Source organism: Mytilus californianus, unplaced genomic scaffold (genome assembly GCF_021869535.1).
Source record: "Mytilus californianus isolate M0D057914Y unplaced genomic scaffold, xbMytCali1.0.p SCAF_8, whole genome shotgun sequence".
Classification (NCBI taxonomy): domain Eukaryota; kingdom Metazoa; phylum Mollusca; class Bivalvia; order Mytilida; family Mytilidae; genus Mytilus; species Mytilus californianus.
The window spans coordinates 22,943,810-22,961,504 of record NW_026262734.1 but is presented as its reverse complement, the minus strand read 5'-3'; the positions used below and the strand labels follow the sequence as shown (position 1 = coordinate 22,961,504).

General features: G+C 31.7%; 2 protein-coding genes across 2 annotated transcripts in view; one reads left to right on the top strand and one right to left on the bottom strand.

Annotated features, from left to right (window-relative positions):
* LOC127711536 (general transcriptional corepressor trfA-like) overlaps nt 1-3,777 on the bottom strand; it is a 32,295-nt gene extending 28,518 nt beyond the window's left edge. Inside the window, exons 1-2 of the mRNA XM_052217615.1 lie at nt 3,618-3,777; nt 494-862 (exon numbers count right to left, since the gene is read on the bottom strand). Coding sequence (XP_052073575.1) covers nt 494-862; nt 3,618-3,636 — 388 coding nt within the window. The 5' untranslated portion in view covers nt 3,637-3,777. The remainder of the gene's footprint in view (nt 1-493; nt 863-3,617) is intronic.
* Nucleotides 3,778-3,999: 222 nt separating this feature from the next.
* Nucleotides 4,000-14,004, top strand: LOC127711540 (serine/threonine-protein phosphatase alpha-2 isoform). The gene is made up of 7 exons (XM_052217622.1): nt 4,000-4,204; nt 5,568-5,699; nt 8,548-8,778; nt 9,471-9,575; nt 10,650-10,873; nt 11,763-11,897; nt 12,475-14,004. Exons 1-7 carry the CDS (start codon nt 4,150-4,152, stop codon nt 12,577-12,579), a joined length of 987 nt encoding a protein of 328 aa, XP_052073582.1. The 5' UTR covers nt 4,000-4,149; the 3' UTR covers nt 12,580-14,004.
* The last annotated feature ends 3,691 nt before the right edge of the window (nt 14,005-17,695 follow it).

Genomic DNA, 17,695 nt, shown 5'->3' with positions numbered 1-17,695 from the left:
TCTTCAATAGTTGGCTTTACTATTATTCATAAAAGCATAATTTCATGGACAATCTTATTTGTCCGTTATTTTCAAACTGCTGCTATATATACAAGCTTCCGGGGAAACAATCTGTGAAGGCCTTGAACAGTTACATGTACTTAAAATTTGTGCCCAGTAGATTTCTATGGTCAGAAAAGGAGAATGGTTTTGCTTTTTATATAACAAAATGTATAATGGAAGAGTCCATAGACCATGTGGATAAATTTAGATTTAATGAACTGAGTCTTTGGTCAGTGGGAGACAGTTGTCTCATTGACAATGATACCATATCTCCTTACATTTATACTAATCATCATCTCTATAACTTTACTACAAGAGCAGAAAATGATTTATTTCATTTATCATTACATGATCATATTAAAAATAATGAAGACGATAAGTCCTTGGACTCATCTGAAAATTTGGTCAATCAGAATCTGTAGTGTACACATTCTAGGAACTGAATATTTACCATCATCTATTAATTCTTTTACTGTGTGATAATCTCCTCGTTTTGTAGCATCTATCAAGGGAGGTAACACAGTTATGTTCATACTTTCGTCTGTCCGTACACCAGTAATATTTTTTATACTGTCCAAGTTTAGCCATTTCCATTGAAATTTGTCTGGTGCGTCCACAAAAGGTGTCATAGGACTTAGTCCTCTTGCAGTTAATGATAAAGTTGTTACATTTTTGTCTTGTGATCGATGCTGCAGCTGGCGATAGTATTTCTGTAACTGTAGCAGTGCTAAATTTAGAACATCCCTGAGTTCTGCACATTCTGATTCCTCATTCAGCTTCAAAAGAAATTCATGTAAGAAGGCAGCAGCCTTCTGAAAATCTAAAAAAAAAAAAGAATAATTTTAGTAACTAGCTGTTCCACAAGATAGTAAATTACAACAGTCAACATAAACTACTGGTTAAAAGACTTTTACCTAAAGAAAATTGCACGTTGAGGCACCATAAACATAAGAAGATGTGGTATGTTGACGTCTTTTTTCCATTTAACCTCCTATTTCTCTTTTTTTCATATTTTTAAAATTTTTTGTTTCATTCTTTTCAGCTTTCCACTTCTTCTGGTATTTCAACAAAAAACTTCCCCAGAGATAGCTGCTGTGCTACCTAAATCACAGGGCTCAGGATTGTTTTTTAGAATGTAATTTGCTCTCTCTATAATGAAAACACAGTGAATAAAGCCAGAGTATATGTTGTAAGAGTGTGACAGGATTGCTTATCTTGCATTGTCAGTAAGCGGTTTAGCTAGGAAAGTGTTTCTTTAGCTCAGTTAGTAAGAGTGCCGATTTTTAACACAGAGGTCTTGGGTTTGATCCCCGGAGTAGACAATGTGGTTTTGTATTAAGAATCATGCTCTCCAGTTAGAGTTTCAGGGATTTTCAATTTGAAATCTCCTTAATCAATGTTAATATCAATGAGTTTTAAAGCCTTGAAGGCTTGAAAAAAAGTAAGGTAAAAGATGATTTGACAATGCATATATGAATTTAACCCTGGTATTTATTTATGAGTTTTCTCTTCCTCAACTTTGAGCCTATTTATTTAAGCTTGTTAAGGAAAGGGTTTCTGTGGGTAAAAATATACAAGAGCCAAATTCAAGTACCAATCCCAGGTTAGGCACAGAGGTCTGGAAAAATGGTTAGATATTCTATCTAACTACCATGAGTTTTTTAGTTGGGCACCAAATGTAACCATTTACAGCTGATTTAGTATCATGGGAAGCAATCCAATCACAAAAACAAAATAAAAATTAAATAAAAAACAAATAAATCTTTCAGTAAAGACTGGTCAGCCTGTATCATGTGTATACATATATGTGAAATTCTTACAATATTTAAAATTCAGCAGTGAACTTAAACAAAAAAGATGAGACATATAAAAATATAATGAATAAATTATGCTGTATTTACATTATTTGTCATGGGTTTATATGTTATACACTTGGAATAAAGTATTTATATTATTTTCTAAATGGATTTTTAATATCTTGCATAAAACAAACTGAAAAAAAAAAAATTAATATCCAAAATGGGAGATTAATATCTGTCATAGTTAAAACAATAAGTTTAGTTTTGAAATATAAAACTTAGTAATCAGATAATGATTAATTTTTAAATTTAAGAAGATTGTTAATTGCTTATTATCATTTCTTTGATGAATATAAGTATTAATTATGCTTTTGTCAAGAAATTGTGGGTCTCACTAATTAGCGTCAAGAAGCGACAAGAAGACTATTTAGCGACAAGAAAACTTTAAAAAAAATCTTTTTCCAAATAAATATATTAAAAAAATATGCATTGACATTTTTTTTTAATATATGGGCAGTTATAAAGTGATTTTCATTTTTTTGTTGTTATATTGATAGATGAAGAAATTAAACATTTGTCATGAAAGAAGAAAGGGATTGTCTATTTTCTATTAAATATAACGAAGAGCAGCAAAGTCAGAGTATGAATAAATGAATGAAGATAAATATAGAGTCGGCATAAATATAGAGGAGGACCTCATGCAGGTGGTTCTACCTTGAGTTCTATAGTGATACACATGTCTCTTGTTTTATTGCTACAATACCATCCAACTAACACCTTTAACTGTGTACATTTGTCAGACTATACAATTACACGCGCCAGAATATACAAACATTGTAAATAGTGAACACTACCTCTTGAAAACTCAACATTGTCTTCAATTACCTTTGACAGGGAAAACGTAATATTTGCTGTAGCAATTAGATCTATGTTTCAAAAATGTGTGATGCTTTATATTACTATTAAAAAATAACTTTTTCTATACATTTATATTTATTGATAGAATATTAACTTTCTTGTCGCTAAATTTGTTTTCTTGTCACTAAATAGTCTTCTTGTCGCTTCTTGACGCTAAATTATTCTTCTTGTCGCTAATTAGCATGATTAGTGAGACCGGAAATTGTGAAGGAAATACAAAACGAGATCACTATTAAAACAACAGCACCAAACTGAGTTCCAGTAGTTCTTTGGTAGCTAGGGGACTAAAAATACTTAAAGTATGGACGATACGTCTTTAAAAGGTATGGAAGATACGTCGTAAGGACGATGTGGCGGTATGGCAGACACATCCTATGTATGACATGGAAGTGTGGCCATCGCGTCTCGAAAGTGTATATTCAGGGGAAAAATGCATGAGGTAGAAAGACACAGTAGCCTGATGAATATAATACAATAATGCTAATAAAACCAAATGTTGAAATTACAACTCTTTACACCTGTTTTAAAAAGCGAAATAAAAATGAATGAAAAAACAAACAACAAAAAATGTGATATTGGTTTATCTGAAAAGTGATGAAGAACAAGGCTGAACATGCTGTTGTGAGGCACAGAATTGGGTCAAGATTATAATTTGATAACCTCATTTTCTACATATGACTGGCTTTGTTTAACAGTTTGATGGTTAGAAAAAACTCTTGTTAAACATATTTATCACATGTTTCTACTACCTGGTATGAAATTTATCACTTTGTTCATTCAATCATGTTGTTCACAGTTTATTTACTGTTGTTATTTTGTCAACAACTAATACAATAATAGGTACGGTGCAAAACTAACCTTTTCGTTTTATAGTCATGATCCCAGTATAGCAAAATGAGCTGTATGAAAGTACGATTTAAATTGCGAAGGACTAGGGGAATTCCGCAAATCCATTTGTATACAAGTTATCTTCAAAACATGTTCACCCCATTGCTGGTGCCCTTCGCCGCCATTAGTTTACAAATCCCATCATGCAACAGGTCTGTATCCAAACAGAATAAATTTCTCTGATTTTCAATAAAATTATTAAATATATGTAATTCTCATTCAAAATTTTCATTAAGTTTAATAAACTCTAGCCCGTGTACGATGGAACCTTTATCTTTTCTAGAATTTTGTTGTTGATAGAAAATATAGTCCCTAATATTTAATGTAGTTAAGAGCCGATTAACTACCCAGTGCGTGATAATTTCTTACGCATCTTGACGACCGCCATTTTAATACTTCTGAAATATTGGAGGGGGATCAAACAAAATCCGTAATCATCCGGCTGTTGGGGTCATCTAAATTTTTGAAAACATCGTAGACCTCAGGACAAGTCTTCTTTGTAATGGCAGACACTGATAAATTAAATATAGATAGCATTATAGCAAGATTATTAGAAGGTAAGGATTAGCTTCCGTCCAAAAACGATATATTTACGATTCTCTGTCGACTTACAGGGGATGATCGCCGGTAAGTTCAGATTAACGTGACAATTTTCAAGTCATGAACATTGTATTTGAAAATTGTGACATCTGAACTGTTGAAATGAAAAATAAAACCCGTTATTGAGACTCGAAATCCTACTATAGTGTCAGTCTAAGGATCCTTGCAAATAGCTGCACCTGTTGACACCTGCATAAACCCCTTTCATAAAACCGATAGTTTTCATTGTGTTGCAAGTCTTCATTTGTAATTATCGAAAGACACAATTGTAAAGCCTAATAAGTTTGGATAGGTACTCAATAATGTGTATTCTACTCAAAATCAGATATAAAAAATAAAGCCAGAATTGGTACCTTCGACGTAACGAAAAAAAGAATTTTGTGTTTCATGATGACAGTAGCATGTTGGTTGCGCCCCTGTTGCTATTTGCTCTCGGTGTTTTCGATATATATCACTACTGGGGAAGTAAATCGATTGTTTAAAGTCCGCCACCCCTAACTTTGATCAATCTAGATATCTCTGTCTACATGCATTCCAGCCATGGAACCTAGTGGTTCTTTCTGAGTACTTTGGCTTCCTCCAGACTTACCTGCATTGTCGTGGTGGTGGGTTGTAAATAAGTTGCTCTTTTAATTGACACATCAATTGAGGTTCCGAAGTGTCCTAAATTAAACTTTTGTTTGATTTCATCAAAAATTGAATTCTTGGGGTTCTTTGAAGTGCTGATTCTAACAATGTACTTATATTTTGGATATTGGACCATAATAGGTAAATGTCCAATTTCAAATTTTTCAGTTCTTTGACCACATTCATTTTGTGTCGCAAACCTATGCTGTGTCAAATATTCAATCACAATCCAAATTCAGAGCTGTTTTGAGCTTAAATGTAGTGTCCATACTTACTCAACTGTTCAGGGTTCGACCTCTGCAGGAAATCCGGTTTGCTGTCACTCTGACAGCCTCTTGTTAGTTCCTATTATCCAATATTAAAAAAATATGGAATCATACTTTGCAAGAATCCTTCAAAAATTTGTTTACCGAATTTCCAAGTTTTAGCATTGCACCATGTTTTAGCTCAAATAATTGTACAGGAGCTACGATTGCTGGTTCAGATAGGCATTCATTTGCTGTGAAAAAAACCCAAGATTTACTGATAATTAAGTACATGTAACTTGTGCATTCATGTTTAAGGAGAGTCGATAGTTATTTTAAAAATCAATCATGGCAACTATTTAACTGCAATATTTAAATGTAGTGCACCATTTTTTTGAATTATCTATGTCTTTATTGCTGTTAACACAACTTTATTGGTCATTTATAGTGAGAGGATCAAGACCGGGGAAAAATGTACAGCTGACAGAATCAGAAATAAGAGGACTTTGTCTCAAGTCGAGAGAAATATTTCTAAGTCAACCAATCCTTTTAGAACTAGAAGCTCCCTTGAAGATATGTGGTGAGTTGAAAAAGCAAGGGTATCATTATGAATATTAATAAAAAACCATAAACTGGAGGCCTGGCTTATAAACATGAAAAATGTCCATATTTAGTTGATTTATAGTTGCAAAGTCGGAATGCTCCATGTTCAAAGAGTTTGCTTACAATTGCATTATAATTTATTGTTGGTTCTTGTTTAATATAAACATATAGGTTTGTGCATTATAAATTTGAATATATTTGTATCCTTATTCATCATGTTTAATTATTTTTTTCATAACAGTTTGATTTTGCTAGAAGAAAATATTCACAAACACAGGAACTATAAGTATATTGAGCAGAATCTATTAAGATTGAACCATTATACAAATCTTTTGTTGCAATTTCAAGAATTGTTCACTTAGTTTTTCAGCTGCAATATCAACCAAAAGTCAAACTACAACAAGATATATCCTAAAGTTTTGACAGGAACCATAAACTGCTTAATCGAATGTCAAAAATTACTTAAAAACTTTTAAAAAAAATCAATAAGTGAACCTCTTATTACATGGTCTACTTTATAGGAAAGGGCAAGTCCATCATTCAGAGCAGTTTTCATGTTCTGTAGAAAGAAAAAAATCATAACCGCCTTCTTACCATCTTTTGTATTAGTCCAGTGAAAGCCTTTGAACTTTTTTTTTTAAAACAACCAACGAGATCAACTGCAGGAAGCAAATCTAGTGGAAAAGGAAAATCATTCAAAAAAGACACAGCTGAAACATCCCAGAAATATACAAAAAATTCGTAAGGGTTCCGCGGAACCCAGTGTCTCGCCTACTTTTGGTGTTAATCGCAGGCTCAACAAAAATGAGGAAAAAAATTAATAAAAATATTCCCCTCTATACTATGTTTTGATTGTAAGTAGCTTCTGTCCAAGTTTGGTAAAAATTCAGGATAATTTATGAATCTAATAAATGTTTTAAAAACTTAAACTGCAGAATGTATGTAATGTTGACTGGAAGAAAAACTAAGTCCATTTATAAGTAAAATACAGAAAAAATGGAACAAAATTTTATCAAAATTTCCTTCTAGATACTAGCTTTTGATCATAAACAAGCTTCTGTCCAAGTGTGGTACAAATCCAGGATAGTTTAAGAAAGTTGTTAAAATTTTAAAAACTTTAACCACAGAGTGAATGTAATGTTAACTGGCAGAAAAACTAAGTCCATTTATAAGTAAAATACGGAAAAATGGAATTTTTTTTTTACAAAATTTACTTCTGGATACTATCTTATGATCATAAACAAGCTTCTTTCCAAGTTTGGTATAAATCCAGGATAGTTTAAGAAAGTTATTAAAATTTCAAAAACTTTAACCACAGAGTGAATGTAATGTTTCCTGGCAGAAAAACTTAAGTCCATTTATAAGTAAAATACGGAAAAATGGATTTTTTTTTTTACAAAATTTACTTCTGGATACTATCTTATGATCATAAACAAGCTTCTTTCCAAGTTTGGTAGAAATCTAGGATAGTTTAAGAAAGTTATTGAAATTTTAAAAACTTTAACCACAGAGTGAATGTAATGTTAACTGGCAGAAAAACTAAGTCCACTTACAAGTAAAATACGGAAAAAATGGAATTTTTTTTTTTACCAAATTTACTTTTGAATATAATCTTATGATCATAAACAAGCTTCTGTCCAAGTTTGGTAGAAATCCAGGATAGTTTAAGAAAGTTATTAAAATTTCAAAAACTTTAACCACAGAGTGAATATTTGTGGACGCCGCCGCCGACGACGCCGATGGAATGTAGGATCGCTATGTCTCGCTTTTTCGACAAAAGTCGAAGGCTCGACAATAAAATCCAGTAGATAAATCTGCTTAAGCAATTTAATAACTCATGCCAGTTGACATATTAAATAATAATATACTTATATAAGTAAATTTGTTATATTCATATTTTCTTATAAGGTTTGAATAATCTCCCCTTAATTTTCTCAAAAAAATTACTTCTATTAGTTTGTTTTTTTAACAATTCCTAAAATTCTTAAGTTTTGGGATGTAAAAACATGCCTTAAACAATTTTTCTCTGGTTAGCTCATAATTTTTTATAAGAGTTCAACATTTCATCTCATTAATTCAACAAAGAAACTAATTGCGCAAAGACCTTGGAGGCTTGTAAATGAGCAGTGTTTTGAAGATAACAGAAAAGTGAGATTGTCATTGTCCATGAAATTACACTTAAATGATAAGTAAAGACATCTGCAAAGGACAGACAATTAAAAATTCCATTAGAGCAAAGAAGTCCTGAGAAATTCAAGAAAAGAAGATAATATGGCTTTTTTACTTGTATAAATAAAAAAATCTGAAAGTCTAGAGGACATAACTAAGCCATTAAAATGATTTACCTCTACAAGTGATTAAAATACACTTGTATAAGTATCTTACAAATTTATAAATTTACTTATATAAGTATCTTACAACTTTAAAAATTTATTTATATAAGTATATTAATATTTACTTCTTCAAGTAAATAAAAATAACTTGTGTAGTACCCCTGACTGCTTAATGTCCCAGCTCAGATCATTTTTACAAAACCACTAATAGAAATTTAAGGAAAATAAAGTGAACAGTAAAATCACATTAAAAACAAAAAGCATAGTTGTTGTCAGATGTATTTTTCTGAGCTTTATTTTAATGTAACTGTGCATATACACTGCATATTAGGAAGAGATGATCAATTGGTTTTGATGTTTCTAGATATTTTGCATGTGTTCAGTTTTATGTATTATAAGATTTGTTCAAATTCTGATTTTTCTTGTATTTTATTGCAGGCCATATTGTTACATATTTTACATTTCTTTATGTAGTTAAATTTCTTGTTTCAGGTGATATACATGGACAGTATTACGATTTACTACGATTGTTTGAATATGGCGGGTTCCCACCAGAGAGTAACTATCTCTTCCTGGGGGATTACGTAGACAGAGGAAAACAGTCTCTGGAAACTATATGTCTCCTACTGGCATATAAAATCAAATACCCTGAAAATTTCTTCTTACTCAGAGGCAATCATGAATGTGCTAGTATAAACAGAATTTATGGATTTTATGATGAATGTAAGTGAAAGGATGGTTTTAATTTAGATTTAAAATTGATTTTGTATTGAAATTGAACTAGAAATAAATGATGAGATGTATGCTCCTTTAAACAGCATACATCTCGACACCAAACAAATAAAATTTAAATAACATGTACACAAAGAAGAATATTGTTTTCTCTGAGAAATGTCACAATTTGTTTTAGACATTAAGGCATGCATAATATAGTATTTACTTCATAGTGACAAAAAATAATGTCTTAATAACTGTTGATGCTCTGGAACTAAACATTCTACTTAACTAGAGCCAGTAAAATCACTGAAAATAGAAAACTTAAAAAATGTTAACGGACAAGACAGGATACTCATAATTTGCTGAAATCTACAGCAAAATTTTAGCAGCATTTAAAAATGTACTTGCACAAATTTTGTCAAAAGTATTGTATTAGAAAAGGATTATGTTAACAGAAAGATAGTTAAAGGACACACTGGAAGCAGTTTTTATATGACCGCAAAAGGGCGTATATTGGTATGATGTTGGCCTCGGTGTCGTCCGAAGACACATTGGTTTTCGCACTCTAACTTTATTACTATTGTAAAGATTTGTCTTAAAAATATTTTATCTAAAAAAAAAAATCTTTTGGAAATATGGATATTTTGATTTGTTCAAAATAGATCCTCTTGTAATGATATAACTTATGTTAATTTCAGGTAAACGAAGATACAATATAAAGTTGTGGAAAACATTCACAGACTGTTTCAATTGTTTACCTATAGCTGCAATTATTGATGAGAAAATCTTCTGTTGTCATGGAGGTATGAATATTTCATTGTATTTGGGTGTCATTTTTGTTTTCAAAATAGAAAAAGTTTACATGGACAATGACAAGAAATTCCTAGTTTTAGTGTCATTGAATGTGTGTGGATTTAAAGCAAAGAATAGTTTCCATCTTATTAACAATAATATATTTCTTACAGTCATGTAAACTTCAACAACGAAACAATCATACAGAGATATGTGATGTTTTTTACTTGTTGGTGGAAATAAGGATTTACATTCTCTGCATAAATGTTGTTTTTAAAAATACCAAGACAGATGATTGTTTATTTTACAAGCAGTTAGAAGATTAACCGTATTGACTTGTGCTAGGAGATGGCAGAAATTTCAAGTCACCATTATCATTCAGTGTAGAGATCTGATGTTGAAACAAGCATATATGACATGAGATGTGTTGAGAACCTACTGGGGAGACTTGATGATATATCTGACATGAACTTGATTTGTAAGGAATCTTGTTCCGAAATATATAAATTACCTATTGCCTTTCAGTTGTGTAAAAACTGAATGTGGATTTAAGTGCAGAAAAATTTATTCAACAACAATATATATTTTGAGTGGCTACACAGTTAAGTTATTCAACTTAAATGCCTGATGCCCTTGTCATACACATAAAACTTGCTGGAAAACAAAAGGTCATACATGTACTTTTAGCAAGTGTCTTTAGTCTTAGACATTGTTAGACTGAGATGGGGAACAAGAATTAATTTCAGTTGTAAAAAAATTTTAAGAGTTGATTAACAAATGGTTGTAAAATGGGGATTTCTTATCTTGCAGCATATTGCATTAAAATCTGCATATGAACATGATGAAAGAAATATTTTCTATTCGAATTTCAAGCAAACAACAATCAGTTATGCTATAAATATTTAATTCATGAATGTACAATTGTGTTGATAAGTTGAGTATATCATTATGTGTTTGTTAAAGCTATTCCAAATAAAAAAATACAAAATACAAAAAAAAACGAAAAGCATTAAAACGTCCAAAAACCATAGAGAAGAAAATTTTTGTAATATGCAGTTTGATAATTCTTTTTGGTTTACTTGTAGGTCTGAGTCCAGATTTACAATCTATGGAGCAGATCAGAAGAATAATGAGGCCTACAGATGTACCAGATCAGGGATTATTGTGTGATTTATTATGGTCCGATCCAGACAAGGAAACAATGGGCTGGGGAGAAAATGATAGAGGTGTATCATTCACATTTGGTGCAGAAGTTGTTGCTAAGTTTTTACATAAACATGACCTTGATCTTATATGCAGGGCTCATCAGGTAAGTCACTAAGATATTTCATTAAATGTGGTGGGTTTTTTTTTTTCTCAACTCTTAACCGATTTTAAATGCTCATGTATTTATTTGATATGAAGTGTCAACTCATTTAGAATAGAAAATTATATTGATCAGCTGTTGGGACCATTCACTACTATATGCAATAATGTGATACTTTCAGAAATTATTTTCACTGCATTCAATATCCTGCATGTAAATGGATTTTGAGTGAGCTGCATTTGACTTGTTTTGGTACAAAGTTCTGTTGGTGTATGATTTGTAATTCATTTGCATCTCTCGTAGTTAATGGAATAAAATGTCATGTCTCTTGTTGTTAAAGTAAAAAATAATTTTATTCTCCCAACGAATGTTAAAATAGTGCATGAGGTAATACACTGACAAGAGTTAAAACATGTTAAAGGAGATGTTTTCAATTGTACATATATCATGTATATTTATTGTATACAACCAAAAATAATTATTTCATATAGTCTTATTACCATATCTTGCAAAGTTGTATGAAAGTACATATTTACTGACTATAGAAGTAATAATGTAGTATGAATGTCGATGAGACCATCAATTAACTTTAGGTTGCAGTTTGGATTTCTAACATTGTACAAAACCCTACGGTACAAGTTGATGTTCAGTACTGAAATTTAACAAATGGGAATAAACAGTAAATGTACACAGAATGTAGATAAATAAACATAACAAAAAACTGAAGCTCACGGCGTGGGTTTAAATCACATTCAATTTCCCTAAGTAATTTCATGTATAAACAAGGACAAGCTCTTAAAGCAAAACGTGTTTCATTATAAAAATATTTCAGAATTGAAATCATTTGATACTTATCTCCCTATTAAGTTACATTTATAATTGTTCTTTTCAGGTAGTAGAAGATGGATATGAATTCTTTGCCAAAAGACAGCTTGTAACTTTGTTCTCTGCTCCAAACTATTGTGGTGAATTTGATAATGCAGGAGCTATGATGAGTGTTGATGAAACTCTCATGTGCTCATTCCAGGTAATGTTAAAGCATTTTGTTCATTTAATCATAACTATTGTATGCACCTCAGACTGTCCTCAGTAGGTTGAAAAATCATTCAATCTTAATATTTCAACATTTTAATAACTGTTTACATCCCTTTGAACTTTAGAAAAAAAATTCAATAAAACTAAACTAATTAGTTGTGAAGCGTTGTCAGATCTAGGTTCTACTCTGGATATTCTGGCTTCCTCTACCAATCAAAATTTGCTGCTATGAAATAGCCAAATTTGTTGAAAGTAGCATTATACAACACACAAACACACACAACTGTAACAGTTACCCACTGCACTTCTATTATGCATTATGTTACCTCACTTAATTGAAACTAGGAAATGGATTGTATGATTTACTTACAATTTCTACTGAAGTATTAAATTTGCTTTTGCTCTTTCATTATTTTTATACTTTTAATTAAAAAAACTTGCAAGTCATTTTAGTGAGATTGCCTAATCTAACTAGTTTCTCTACAAACCAGTCTACTCTTTAGTATTGATATTATTAGAAAAAATGGAATGTGGAATGTTTTTTAACAGGACAACATCAATTTTTTCAGATTCTGAAACCAGCCGATAAGAAGAAATTTCCTTATGGTGGATTAAATGCAGGCCGTCCAGTCACTCCACCAAGAGGACAGGTTAAAAACAAGGGAAAAGTGTAATACATTCAAACTGATATGGATAATAAAAAACAGTGCTAAATCACTGTGAACATTTTAATTCAGTGGAAACTTTGTTGGAGATCTCAATGGAAATAATTTCAGAGGTCAAATTTTTAAATATTTTGTGAGTGTGAAAGCTCATTTACATTAAAGTTCTTTAGGCCAAAGGCAAATAAATTGTGTGTATGTGTGTGAGCTCCATATTGAATGAGTGCCACTTTAATTTACAGGGAACCTGTCAATTCTAATTGCAGTTATAAAGTAACTTTGAGCTACATCTTCTCATATTGTAATCGATTCATATTGTCATAATTTGTTAAGAGAAAATTGTAACCCAAAGTTAAATCTTATGAAGTGATTGTGATCTGATTTGTACATTCTTTTTGTGTCCAAATATTTATTGAAAGCATTTGATGTACAGTGTAATATATGTCATATATTGTAAATCTACAAATTCTGGAATTATGTGTCAAATTACATTAAAATTATATATTGTAAGAGATAGTGTTTGGTTATAAAAATAAGCCTGTAAAATTGTTGTAAATTTAATTTTGAAAAAAGTAAATACAATTTGGTAAGCAACAGGTGTGTTAAAGATTTATTTAATCTAGACAAGAGAAATGGGTGAAGGGAGGTCATTTAATATTCTTCAGGCGTCAAGATGTAAATATTTTGTGTCTATTGTACATAATTTTATATGTAAATATATTTCTCTGAGATTAAAACAGAAGAAATGTAAAATATATCCTTCCCCCTCCAATCTTGATGATGATATTTTTTTCATTTCTTCTGTTAAACTTCTATATTTAGCTACTGTAATTTCTCGAATAGAAATTGTGAACATCATTTCAATACTTTGATACTGTTCAAATTTTCCCGATTGGTTTTCAAAGTGTTGTATTCTTTTTTGTTCTTCCTGACCCCATTGAATAAATCAGAAACTAAAACAGTGTTAAAACTGAAATATGTAACTGTTAATAATTATAACAGTGCTAAATTCACAGCATAAAATAGAAGTTAATCTGAATGACTTTTTACCATCAAACTATTAGAAAGCAGTATCATGGAAATATTTTAATGAAATGAAAATTTGAAATGTTTAAACAATTATATATGGTTCAGTACAACAAAAAATAACTTAAATGTTTGTTTTACATTTTCCCTATACAAGTTGTTATTCAATGGAATAGCCCTATGGATTCATCTCATTTTCACAGGCTTTTAATATTTAATGATTTAAATGGCAATAGTATGCAAGAAAAATATCTTTTTTATACTTTTTATAATTTGCTTGCAAGCAAAGGTACATGTATCTACACAAAATGTATGGTAACCGTAGATTACAGTTAATGGCAGGTACAAGAAGGTCACAATGATCAAAGAAAGTGAATAATAATAAATCTAGAGAATAAACAGAATATTTAATTTTAAAAAGAAATCATGTATCATCTATACACAAGTGTGAAGAGTATACGAAGAACAGTTGTAGGGTATATTTTATACTAATAAGTTTGAATATTATTACATTCTTGTCTGATCAAGTTTCCAGCTTCATTCAAATTTCTATTTTTGAACTACCATTAGACGACCCTTTATTTAGGCGAATTAAGTTAAGAGGTTGTCCTGTGCTATTTTTTATTGGAATTTCGCATTGGAATTCTGTGGATAGTAAGAAATAGTACAGGATTTATTTCATTTAGTGTTCATAGAGCTTGTCATGGTAGCTTCTTCTGTAATGAATGTCTGTTATTCATAATAGCAACCTGTTCTTGTGGCATAACAATACTTATAAAATAACTGGAGAATAAAGATTTTATTGCTCCTCATGTCAAAACTTGCATCTGTGTCGTTAAAATTTCATTTGCTTCTCAAAAAGTTCAAGACGTCATACAGGAGAAAGTTGTGATTTAATTTACTTTACTTTGCTTACATTAAGATATAATAAAGTAGTCCTTCATTTCAAATTGCTTTTTATTCAGGTGTAATATGCATTCCTAAGTTCTTAACTGTTACATAACAATGCCAATTGTTGGTCCATCCATAACTTATTGCACTTGAGGTCATTGATTGTGTGAATATTTTAATCTTTGGTGTTCTGACTGTTACCGGTTTTGATTTTAAAAACTTGCTATCCTGTCATTGCCTTTGTTCAAATGAAATATAGTTTTTGTCATGTACATGTAGATGCTATTGTGTATAGATACAAATAAATTTTGTAAAAAAAAATGTCATCTGTTCTTTTTATTTTGAGTTCAGACACTTCTGTATCTGGGATGTTGTAATATCCATTGTGTACCTTCCACTCGAAGTTAACCTCAGATTTTAAGAAAACATATTGAATATGAAAGTTTAAATCACTTTTAAAAGGTATGATGTGCTAGTTGTGAAGCCCTACAATGTCAAGCTGGGTTGGGCTTACAAGAGATCACTTCTGTCCTCCTCACACTTCAGTTAGTAACTTGCACAGAATCTTCAACAGTGCCCTTTTTATTTGAGTGATTTTATTTGGGGGGGGGGGGGATTTCCAATACCAAAAAACATGCAAATAGCCATGCATATTCCTTGGGCGGTTTTAAACATTTCATTTTGATAAACAAAAAATGCCAGTCCATTCCATAGGTTGGATAGAGAGGATCACACAGAAGTTATGCTCATTCCCACTGTCTGAAGAAAATGACAAAATTCACTTTAGCTGTAGTGTACTTTGTTATATATAGTTGACCAACCTTGATCATTTAATGGAGAAAGTTTTGTCCAATAACAATAGGAAAGTAGAATGATTTGTAGATTACAGAGATGTCAAATTCATAGTGGCATTTTGTTGAATGGTTAGAATCTGAGAACAATTGTACACAATCCAATAAAGCTGTTACTTATTAAAATAATAAACGCCCTGGATTCTTTTATGAGTGAAAAACTTGTAATTACACTGGCATTGACATTTTGAGAAGTATTCTGCACTTGACTTGTCTTGTTTAATACATTTGTTACTTTAAAGTATGCATTGAAAAAAGTAAAAGCTCACATGGGCCATATGAGCAATTATCATCGTTTGGCATCTGTCATCCTAAATTTGTTAAAAGAACACTGAAACTACAAGGACCAATGTTGCCAAACTTTAGGCATATGTTGATTTGTCACATACATATGTTCAGTTCAATATTTCCACTTACCTGCCTCCTTAACTAATTGCATTTCCCTCTACATCCCCATACGTTCGTCGAGTTTTTGTCTCGCCTTGACGGAGTCAAAAAGCGAGACATAGGTATGCTGTCGACGACGGCAGCTGCGTCAACTGTACTAGTTTGTGATTAGGTCAGTACAAGGGGACCCACTAGTGGTAAGTCAATGATATTTGGTATGCAGTTGTATAAGCATTGGCATATCTCATTTCCATGGAGAATATTTGGTCCCGCCCCCTCAGTCATGGTCTATTGACTTAGAAACTTTTGCTAAGTTTACATGTATTAGTTTGTGATTAGATCAGATTAAAATGAACCGCTAATGTTAAGTCAATGACATTTGTATCGTTTCCATGGAGATTATATAGCCCCACCCCCTCACCATAGTTCATTGACTTTGAAACTTTTACATAGTTTACAAGTCAATGTTTATGTAAGGTTCGTTGAAAGGGAACGACTTATGATATTGGTATGCAGTTGTATTAGAATTGGCACATCTAATTTCCATGGAGATGTTTTTGCCATGTACTTTCAGTCATGGTGCATTGACTTTGAATATTTGCATAATTTACATGTTGAAGTTTTGCTATTTTAATTTCAACATTTGCATTATCAAAAGTGCAAAAAGTCGAGACATATCTCTGTGTTAACAGTTTATTTATTATAAATTCGGTAATACCTCCAGCTATCTGCCTTGCGTAACTCTTCAGTTTCTCTCGGCGGCCGCCATTAAAGCACATGCAATACGTTTATTTGGATAATAAGAATTTGAATCGTAAGATGGAGAAACAGGAAGATAAGTTTAAGAAGTGTGTAGGGTGTCCGGACAAGATGAACACTCTGGATGAGCACGATGAATGTTGCAAAAATCGTATTTGTAACGAGTCATCCCATGCAAAATTTGCAAAAATTGGTCTAAGGAGCATAGGAGTTTGATCATGAAAATGATTGAAAAAAGTGTTATGAAGACAATTAAATTGAATAAACTTTCTCAACCCGCCTGTATAGACGGGTTGACAGATTTCAAAGACACAAGTCCACCTGAGGAGGCGGCAGTCAGAGATTCAAATGACGACACTGTCACTGAAAATACACCTGACAACAGCACTTGTATGGTCGATTTTTCGGCAATTGTACAAGAATATGTACAATTACAAATACAAAACTTATTCAAAAAGAAATTGATTGATATCAATGCTTATGTTCTTGAAGTTCAACCTCCTGGAAAGCCTAGTTCTGCAACATTGCAAAACCATAGGCCACATTTTGACAAATTCAAAAGCTATGACGATCAGATGTCTTTAATGACAAATGTTGATCAAGATCAGGTTTCTTATCTTGATCCAGAAGAAAAGATTGATGATGGGTCTGCATCGCCACGATCTTGTCAAATGTTTACATGCACCCCAGTTGAGGTACCACAAGGGGCATCTGGTGCTTCTGATCCAATTGAGTGGGTTTCATTTATTCATAAAATGGCAACAGTTCCCAATATAGAACCTGAATCTTCAGAGGCTCAAGATCAGGAACGTCCTTCTTTTGTTTCGGCAAGATTAAAACCTGACAAGAATGATAAAAAATCAGCAATTAAATTACCTTTGGAAGGTACAATTATTGACATGATAAAATCTGTAGAAAAGGAAGCTATCTCTGGTCATTTGAAAAACAGAGCTGTTCGTGGCAGGGATGATAAGGCTTTCATGGTTAAGAAAGATGATTTTAATGCTTTCTGTAGTCCTCCTAAGTTAGATGACAATAATGAGGAAGAGCTAGCTATTGGTCATAAAGGCAATTCTATTAAATCTGGAGTTTATATTCCACCTTTTCACAGAGAATTAGATAATGATTTTCGTCGTACGGACAATTCTGCCAGGGCAATTTTTAGAGCAGTTTCATATGGTACTATATAATGATTTCTGCCTTTTTGTATGAGG

What these genes read in the sequence shown, in the direction of transcription:
- LOC127711540 (XM_052217622.1), top strand. Translation starts at nt 4,150, where the DNA reads ATGGCAGACACTGATAAATTAAATATAGATAGCATTATAGCAAGATTA. An exon ending in AATCTTCTGTTGTCATGGAG is followed by an intron (nt 9,576 to 10,649) that starts GTATGAATATTT and finishes GTTTACTTGTAG; the next exon opens with GTCTGAGTCCAGATTTACAA. An exon ending in CTCTCATGTGCTCATTCCAG is followed by an intron (nt 11,898 to 12,474) that starts GTAATGTTAAAG and finishes CAATTTTTTCAG; the next exon opens with ATTCTGAAACCAGCCGATAA.